General features: G+C 41.3%; 1 protein-coding gene across 3 annotated transcripts in view; it reads right to left on the bottom strand.

Moving 5' to 3' along the window:
- Positions 1–3,839: 3,839 nt before the first annotated feature.
- The window catches only part of LOC109920475 (actin-like), an 8,692-nt gene continuing 2,396 nt past the window's right edge, over positions 3,840–10,135 (bottom strand). Inside the window, exons 1-2 of one of the 3 annotated variants that reach the window (XM_048615059.1) lie at positions 7,469–7,485; positions 3,840–4,947 (exon numbers count right to left, since the gene is read on the bottom strand). In XM_048615059.1, coding sequence (XP_048471016.1) covers positions 3,840–4,947; positions 7,469–7,482 — 1,122 coding nt within the window. In that variant the 5' untranslated portion in view covers positions 7,483–7,485. Of the gene's footprint in view, positions 4,956–7,468; positions 7,486–10,135 lie in introns of those variants that run through there. The other 2 variants (XM_048615058.1, XM_020520514.1) reach the window with 2 other exon arrangements.

Here is a 10,135-nt window from a genome sequence, read left to right as displayed (position 1 = left end):
TGCCTGCCACTTTAACACACTACCTTGTTTGTCAGCCAACATCCCTGTATCAGGCTTGTAGCAGTGCTCCAGCAAAGTTCAGCACAAGCTGGAAGAAAGCACCTCATTTTCCACTTGCTAATACTACAGCCTTCTGGACTCAATATCAAGTTCAACAATTTTACAGCTTGAAACACCTTCTCCACGTCCTCACCAGAACCCTTACACTCCAGGCCTTGTTATCACATGGTCTGCTGTTGCACACAACCCATTATTAGCCACTAACAGTCCCCATTTATAGCTATTCATTCTCCTAGGATGATCATTATCCACTCCTTAGTCTGTTCTTCTCTCTCTTAGGGGTCTATCTTCACCTATCATTTCCTCCTTATCCCTTCCCCCCATATTCTGCATAAAAACCAACGTTTTCCTAGCAACTATCAGTTCTGAGGAATGGTCGCTGTGCCTAAGACGTGAACCCTGATTTCTCTCCACAGATGCTGCCAGATCTGCTTAGCTTTTCCATCAATTTCTGTTTTTGTTTCTGGCTTCCAGCATCTGCAGTTCATTTAGTTTTTTTTAAAAAATGTACAGCATGGAGGCATATCAGTGTTCTTGAGCATGAAACACAAAAAGTTAGTATTCAGGTGCAGCAAGCAACCATGCAAATGGAATTGTGGCCTTTATTGTGAAGGGATTGAAGTTTATAAGTAGGGAAGTCTCATCATAACTGTACAAGGTGTTGGTGAGGCCACATCTGAAGCACTATGTGTAGTTTGGGACCGTGTTTTTAAGAAAGGGTATGCTGTCTTGGTTGTTGATTGAAAGAGATTCATCAGGCTGTTTGATAGTGTGAGGACCAGGCATTAAAGAGGATTTGAGGACAATGGCAGATCAGGCATGACCATATAGAAGGGTGGGATAGACATAAAGGGCTGAATGGCCTATTCCTACTCCTAATTTTTATTTTCGTATGTTCTAATGTGTTGTTATTTGAGGAAGTAACGACATGGATAAAGGGAACCTGTGTTAATGCTGCAGTTAGACTTCCTGAAGATATCTGATGAGGCTACGACACAAAATAAGAGTTCATGGTGTAGGAGGTGACATAATAGAAGGGATAGCACATTATTAAGCTAATAGGAAAAAGATAGTAGTGCAACTATTGATTGAGGAAAGGTGTTTGGCTTTGCTCTTTCTAATCCCCTTTCAATCAGTACAACAAATACATTTATTTTCCATTTTGCCACTCTTAATTAAATATAGTCAACCAGATCAAAAATAAAAGCAAGCCAATTCCAAATATATCGGAACTAAGGCCACAATTAGAACTTATTGAGCAAACTCAAGTGGCCAAATGGGTTGTTCCTGCCCCTAAGATATATGTTATTTTGTCATTTCATAGCTTTCAGCAAAACAAAACTTGCCTGAAATAGCAGCCATTGCTGGAGAAATCCAGAAGGGTAGGTTTTACACGTTATTGCTTCTTTGTGTGTCCATTGAGAAAACATTGAGCCATCCTGCCATAGATAATCCTTTCTTCTTTGTTAGCGATTCCCTTATTTGAACGTCGTTGAACCATGGTTAACCGACATTAGCATGGACTGGGTTGAAGTTTGAGTTTAATTCTCATTCTAGGGACTTGAGCACATAATCCAAGCTGACACTTTAACACAACACTGAGGGATTGCTGCATGGTTGGAATTCACATGTTTTGAATGAAACGGTAAACCCTTGTCTGCCTTTTAGCAATGCTCAAAATAGATGGGGCAGCATATATATTTGTCCCTGAAAACAAAAAAAAACCATGAAAAACAACAATCATGAGGGCAAGCTATCTGAGAAGAGTCACCCCCTCACATGAGAGAGAGGGGGAATGATTGAGGAGCTTCTTTTGCAATCCCAAGCTGTTTCTCACCATAGATGGAAGATATCTTATTGTTATGCTGTCTCCTTCAGTTATAGTCTTTCCCAAAGAGGAAACATCTTTTCAGCATCCTTGCTGGCAAGTTCTCTCAGGGTTAAATGTTTCAACAAGATCACCCTTTATTCATCCAAACTCAATGACACAGGCCCAGCCTATCAAATCTGCTCATTAGATAACCCCCCATGCCAATCCCAGATATCAGCCAAATGAATATTGCCTAAATTGATTCTAGTGCATTGATATCATTGCTTGAAGCAGGGGTCCAAAATTATACATTGTACCCCAGATGAGGTCTTACCAATACCCTGAACAACTGTAACAAAATATCACTACTTATATATTCCATATACCTTGCAGTAAGGCACAACTTTTCATCACTTCCTATACCAGGATAGTAAATGTGTATTAAATATGTACTAGGGCACCAAGATTCCTCTGACCCTCGGAGTTTTGCAATCTCTTTCTACTTAATGAATATGCTGTTTTTACTATTCTTCCTGCCAAAATGGACACGTTAACATTTTCTACATTATATTATATTGAAAATAAATGCAGAATCTCATTTTAATGCTGTATAAAGAATTACTTGATGGGGAAAATATATTGAATGCCATTGTATAGAACATTTTGTCAGTTGTTAAATTTAAAGCTGAGATTGAGAACCGAGATGCAATTAAAAAGGGTAGTAACTGCCTGGTTAAAATATTCTAATTTTGAGCTAATGTGATGCAACTGCATTAATTGTGATCTCAGAAGTCTAGGGAAGGTGTGTTTCAAATGCTGACATTTTGTTTGTCAAAGTGTATGTTGAGTATTTTGAAAAAAATCCTTCATTATCAAGTTATGCCTATTGTTTTATGCCATTTAAAATAATGTGGTGCTTAGGAAATTAAAGCTTTCCTTGTGTGTTGTTTAAAGAAAGTTTAAAGAAAGTTTGACAATTATTGATGATAATGATGAATTCTTCTGATCCTGCTGCTAAGTCCAAACAATCTGTATGTCAATACAGACACAGAAGATGTTATTGTTGACTGTATCAAATAATAAATAAGTTCACGAGAAAAATTAAAATAAACTCCCGAAAACCAAAAGATAGCCTCTGAAACCTAAAAAGTAGCAGTCCAGAAAATTTCAAGAAGATTCTGAGAGAGAAAAGAAATAATCCTTCCCTCTCGCACGGGCGTAAAAGATCCAACGACATTATTCAAAGTAGGGAAAGTGTGATGATCCTTGGGTTAAACTATCAGTAGTTGTCACTCTAACCAGACAACAGCCCTATGGTCTGGTGGGACTATGTTGACTTTACCTTTGCCTTATTGAGTGGAGTCTGGAACACACAGAGTTCTCTGTTGATTTGTAATTAGAGGACAGGAAATGTTTTAATAATGTTGATGTACAATGCTAATAATATATACTTGTTCACCAATTCAGTGTTACATTTTTTGTCCTAATTTATAAATATCAAATGAAAATATGCCTAAAATTCAGTTTAGGAAACAGAATTACATTTAGTTGGAAAAGTTTCCTCCATTCTATAGGTTTAAAAGCTTGCAGGTGTAACATTGAAGCGTTACTCTGTAACCAATGGTGGAAGGTTACAATCACAAGTATATAGGAAGTGTAAATACGGACACAGATTTATAATGGGAATAAGTTGACACAGAAATGTTACAAAAACACAATAGCAGGCATTAAAATTCCGTACACGCGGAGTGCACATGGACATACGCTTTTTAATAACTCATAAACATTTGGATATCTACCTGGGCAATGTCTTGTTACAATCTAACAGCAGTTAAAGTCAGAGCAACCCACAACCAAAGCCATTCAGAAATATGAGTTCCGGTCGTTTATTTTTCATTTAACATTAAGAAACCACGGCCGATTAAAGTATCTGCTATTCTTAGCGATAGTTGTTATCTTACAGGAGTTCCTAAAAACATTTTCTGTGAACCACACACGACCCCATCTCCAAGTATTCGCAAGCAGTAATCCACATTTCTTGAAAAGACGTCAAGCAGGTTAGAATGGAAGCCCCAATCCAGACGGAGTATTTCCTCTCTGGTGGGGCGATGACTTTGACCGGCACTCCAGTGGGAACCAGGAACTGCAGTTCCTTCAAAAGCCTTTCGTCCAGACCTGGGAAAAGCGTGGAGCCACCTGAAAGCAGCACGTTTGAATGGAGATACTTTCTCAGGTCGATGTCGCATTTCAAGATACTCTTGTAGACTAGCCTGTGAACACCAGGGCACTCGAAACCCACGCTGGCTGGACAGAAAAGGATCTCCGGGGCTCTGAAAAGCTGGCTTTGGATCTGAATGACATTTCCATCCGGCAGCTTATATTCCTTCTGAATGTCTTCTCGTTTCTTCCTGATCTCCAGCTGTGGATCGACGGCTACATAGCACAGTTTCTCCTTAATGTCCTTCACAATTTCCCTCTCTGCCGAGGAGATGAATGTATGGCCAACTTCCATCAAAATCCTGACAAAGTACTGGGTGATGTCTCTGCCGGCCAGGTCGAACCTGTTGACGGCGTGGGGGAGGCAGTAACCTTCATAGATGGGCACGGTGTGGGTCACCCCATCCCCGCTGTCCATCACTAAGCCGGTTGTCCTCCCTGAAGCGTACAGAGCAAGGACAGCTTGCACCGCCACGTACATTGCAGGGACCTTGAAGCATTCAAACATCATCTCGGTCATGATCTCTCGGTTGTGTAAAGGGTTCAAGGGGGCTTCTGTCAACAGCACCGGCCTTTCGTGCGATTTTACGCGCAGTTCACAATCGTAGACATGCCTCCAGATCTTTTCCATATCGTCCCAGGAGACCACTATGCCATGTTTAATTGGATATTTCAAACTCAAGACGCCCCTCTTGGCTTGTGCTTCTTCCCCGACGTAATACTCCTTGTGGCCAGCGCCTAGCATTGTAGCTTTGGCTTTGGGGCGTCCTACAATGGATGTAATCACCGATCTCGGTGCATTGTCCCCGGCTATCCCTGCCTTACAGATACCGGAGCCGTTGTCAATGATCACAGCAGAGGTGTCCATGGTTTTGGTCCCGTTCGGACCAGTGGCGAAGCTGGGGAGGGTCAGTCTCACCTGAAGGAAGGTAACGAGATTGCAGATGAAGTCACAGAGCCAGGCCGGGTTCCTTCCTTCTGTGAAGCAACAAGAGGGTTGTGGCCAGGAGTCTGTTATTTCCTCTGCCCTCCGGATCCATTGTTACGCCGGATTGTTACGCAAAGCAGATACACTAGCAACGCAAAGTAGCAATTCATAGCGCTGGGTACTGACCAGTGCCGAAAAGCCAAAGAGAAACAGTAACAAATACCAAGAACAACTGGAAATAGTAGATAAACAACACGATAATGGGGAACAATGCCATACCGAAGACAGGTGGTGGAGTTTGTCCAAAAGACAGACAATGGTGATTAATTCACATCATCATTAGAACAGGAGTAAGTCACTGAATTCATAGAGCTTCATCCACTCATTCAGTAATGTCATGGCTGGTCTGTTTGTGGCCTTAGCTCTATTTTCCTGCCTGGACCTCCACAACTCTCTGCTCCCATGTCAATCAAAAATCTGACTCAACCTTGAATATATTCGATGAACCAACCAGTAATGCTCTGGGTGGAAGACATTTCTCAAGATTAAAGACCCGCTGAGAGAAGAAATTTGTCTTCAGTGCTTTTAAATAGAAGGCCCTTTACTTTGAAACTGTGAACCTGAGTCTTTGATTCTGCAGAGAGGAAATATTCAGCAACTATCCTGTCAAACCCTCTCAAAATCTTACATTTCAATAAGATTATTGCTTGTTCTTCTATGCTCCAGAAATCAGCCTAATAAACATTCTCTGAGCTGCTTTTAATGCAAGCATTTCCCTCTTTAAGTAACGAGATCAAATCTGTGTACAGTACTTCAAGTGCAGTCTCACCAATGTCATGTACAGTTGAACCAGGACTTCTCTACATTTATACTCCATTCTCCTGGAAATAAAGGCCAACATTTAATTTTTCTTCCTAACTACTTGTTGTTCCTGTATTCTAACTTTTTTAAAAATAATTCATGAACACAAGTACCCAGATCCTAGGCTGCCACAGCATTTTACAGTCTCTCTTCATCGAAAAATATTTTGCTTTCCTATTATCATCAAAGTGGGCAAGCTCACATTTTTTCCAGATTATACTTAAACTGCTAATTGTTTTGCCCATCCACATAATTTATCCAAGTTCATTTTAAAACCCTTTCTATCCTCTTCACAGCTTATGTTTGTACCAACCTTTGGACCAACAAAACTTTTGGCTGCAACAAAGTTGGTACCTTCATCCAAGTCATGATTCTAGATCATAAATAGTTAAAGCCCTCGGATTGCAGTATCCCACAAGTAACAGTTTACCATGCTGAAGGTGATCTGCTTACTCTGGCTCTCTTAGCTGCTTGTTAGCAAGTTCTCTGTCCCAAGCTAATATATAATTCTTAAATCAGCAATCTTATATCCTGCAGTAGCCTTTTATTTGGCACCTTATGAAGTGACTTTTGGACATTCAAATACTAGTTTCTCTTCATCCACCCAGCTTTTACATGCTCCAATAATTCTAAGTTTATTAAACATGTTTTCCCTTTCACAAAACCATGTTAACTCTGCCTGATTGAATTATGATTTTCAAAATTTCCTGCTACTATCTCCCTCAGAACTTTTTCTGTCATTTTTAGAATGGCAGATGTTAGACTAAATGGTCTATAGCTTCCTGTTTCCTGTCTTCCTCCTTTTTCTGCTATTTGAGTTTAATAACTATTGTTGGAGTCCCTGGATGTCAGCAAGCATAACTTTCTATAATATCACAGTAAATAATAACAATAAACAGGTTAAGATTTCACCACGTCCTCAATGCTGTTAGAAATTACTGTCAGCTCATAGTCATTTGATATTATATCACTTCCCAGTGATCATATAAACTGTTATTTCTATGTTCATATTAACACTTTATACCATATCTATCCCCAAACATTACATTTTATATAAATCTCCTTAACGTAAGTATTCCCCAAGTGTCTAACTTCATCTCCAATTCTCAGAGAAAACAGCTATGATGGCTTCACTATTCTATTCAATTCAATTGTATTCATAGAATCCCTACAGGGTGGAAACAGGCCCTTCAGCCCAACAAGTCCACACCAAACCTCAGAGCATCCCACCCAGACCCATCCTCCTATAACCCACCTAATCTACACATCCCTGAACACTACGGGCAATTTAGCACGGCCAATCCACCTAGGCTGCACATCTTTGGACTGTGGGAGGAAACTGGAGCACCCAGAGGAAACCCATGCAGACACGGGGAGAATGTGCAAAGTCCACACAGACAGTTGCCTGAGGCTGGAATCGAACCAGGGTCCCTGGTGCTGTGAGGCAGCAGTGCTAACCACTGTGCCACCGTGCAGCCCCGTGAGGTATTCTTAGCTCTCTCAGTGGAAGTTGAGGATTTGAGCTGTCTACGCGTTCCCTTGAATTCTACTGAGAAAAGTGAGAATTGTCACTTGATACCAATTTACCATTCAGGTCATCTTCCATAACTCTGTAGGTGGTTGCATCCTTGTAATATCTAGTGCGCACCCATCCCTTATCTCTGTCCCAATTTGTGTCTCTGCACGATAGGAATATGAATGTGGTCTTTCCGGATGGTTTGGTGATCAGGGGTGGCGTCATAATCGAGGGGGTAGTGTTTTCTTCAAGTTATTAACCTTGATGATTTAATCGCAATTCCATTCTGTCTCCAGCCTCCAGGTCTGGTAACTTGAGTACTCTCTAATGATTATTGTAACACCAAATTAGATTGGAAGCATTTATCTTAACCTAAGGTTGAATAGTTTGGAGAGATCAGGTGGGTCAGAGCCATTAAATGGATATGATGCATGTAACAGTGAGAGTTGTAGTCCAAGTGAGATGCATGTGCAGTGGCGGTGTTAGTGATGGCCCTGTGAATTTGAGACAGCAGAAAGAAGAGGGTGACCCTTACCCTGCTTCCTGAACTCCTGGGCACCCTGTTTCACCCAGGAGACAGCAGTAGACCCAGTCTGCTATTTGGATCTAAGCCGGCTTGGTTTGGCAGCATGGCCTCCACTGTTGGTCACTGGGAAAAGGTATTCCACTTTTCAGCAAAGGCTAAGAGCACTGACAAGTTTCCGACAATAATACTGATGACTTGTGCATCAGCCCCAGTCACTACCCTAACTAAGTCCAGCAACAGCACTGATGATTACCTGGTAATGTAGACAATTCCACAGGTACATCCTGCATACTAAAAGCAAGATAATTTTAACCAGTCAGTTTGCAGCCTGATCGGTCTGCTCTCAGTCATAAGAACATAAGAACTAAGAGCAGGAATAGGAAAATCAGCCCCTCAATCCTGCTCCATCATTTGATATGATCATGGCTGATGTCACCTTGACCTCAACTCCACTTTCCTGTCTACTCTCCATAATCCTTTAACCTGTTATGAATTAAAAATCTGTCTAGTTTCTCCTTAAATTTACTCAATGTCCCTGCATCCACTGTACTCTGGGGTACTGAATTCCAGATTCATGATTCTTTGAGAGAAGTGATTTCTCCTCGCCTCTGTTTCCAATCCGTTACCTCTTATCCTAAAACTACAACCTCTCATTCTAGATTGTCCCACAAGAGAAAACGTCCTCATCACATCTACGTTGAGCATAAGTAAAGTGATGGAAGTGATCATGGGCAGTGTTTTCAGGCAGAATTTTCTAAGCAATAACCTGCTCACTGATGTGTAGATTGGGTTCCATCAGTACCAATTAGTCTCTCGCATCATTCCAGCCTTGGTCCAAACAAGAACAAAAGAGCTAAACTTCAGAAGTGAGGTGAGAGTGACAAACCTTGACATCAAGGCCACATTTGACTGAGGGTGGTAAAAAGCAGCACTAAAGTCAATGGGAATCGAGGAATGGGAGTGGGGGAATGGGAGTGGTCTCTCCAGTTCTTGCTATGCACATAGGAAGATGATTGTGGTTGTTGGAGGTCTGTCATCTCACCCACAGGATATCTCTGCAGGAGTTCCTCAGGGTAATGTTCTAGGTTGAACCATCTTCAGCTGCTCCGTCACTGACCATCCTCCATCACAAGGTCAGTGTTAGGGATATTTGCTGATGATTACATAATGATTCAATACCATTTGTAACTCCTCAGACACTGAAGCCATTAATGTCCACATGCAGCAAGACCTGGACAATATCCAAGCTTAGACTAATAATTGGCAAGTAACATTCATGCCAGGAAATGACCAACAAGAGAGAATCTAACTATCCTCCCTTGATTTTCAATGGCGTTGCCATCACTGAATTCTCAATATCAACATTCTCGGGATTACAATTGACCAGAAACTGAACTGAGTGAGACATATGAATATGGTGGTCAGAAGAATTCAGGTTTGGAATCCTGCAATGAGTATCTCACCTCCTGGCTCCCCAAAACCTATCCACTATCTACATAGCACAAGTCATTAGTGTGATCGAATATTCCCCATTTTCCTGGATGAGTGCAGCCTCAACAACATGCAAGAAGGTTGACATGGTTCAGGACAAAGCAACTTGCTGGATTGGCACCACATCCACAAACACTTATTCCCTTCACCACTGATGCATCTACCAGCTGCACTATAGAAATTCACCAAGACTCCCTAGATAGCACCTTCCAAACCCACAGCCATTACCACCTAGGATTCAAGGGGAACACATACATGGGAATGCAGGCTCCTCTCCAAGCCCCTAACCACTTTGACTTGGAACTATATTGCCCTTTTTTAGTTTTGCTATGTCAAAATCCTGCAACTCCCTCACTGAAAGCATTGTGGGTATACTGCATCAAATGGACCACAGTCTGAAAGGCAGCTCGCCGTTACCTTCTGAAGCATATTTGGGATAGACAATAATTCTTGGCCCAGCCAGCAAATCTCACTTACCCTGAAGGAATTAAAAAAATCAGACCAAGAGGGTTGATTGTATTGAAATGCAATTATTTACAATTTTCCCTTCTGATCTGCTGTAGAAATCTGAACTTCACTTTAAAAAAGTCCTTATGTTGAGCACACTGCTGTGTTGCACCATTGAAACATGGTATCAGAAGTGGCATTGATGTGATTATTACAAAGGTGTAAGAATGTACAGCTACTGAGAGATATGTGCAGAACTATGACCTGTCATTGAAGGAA

This window comes from Rhincodon typus, chromosome 31 (assembly GCF_021869965.1).
Source record: "Rhincodon typus isolate 14 chromosome 31, sRhiTyp1.1, whole genome shotgun sequence".
Lineage (NCBI taxonomy): Eukaryota > Metazoa > Chordata > Chondrichthyes > Orectolobiformes > Rhincodontidae > Rhincodon > Rhincodon typus.
Note: the sequence above shows the minus strand (reverse complement) of the source record. Positions and strands in the feature narration are given on the sequence as shown.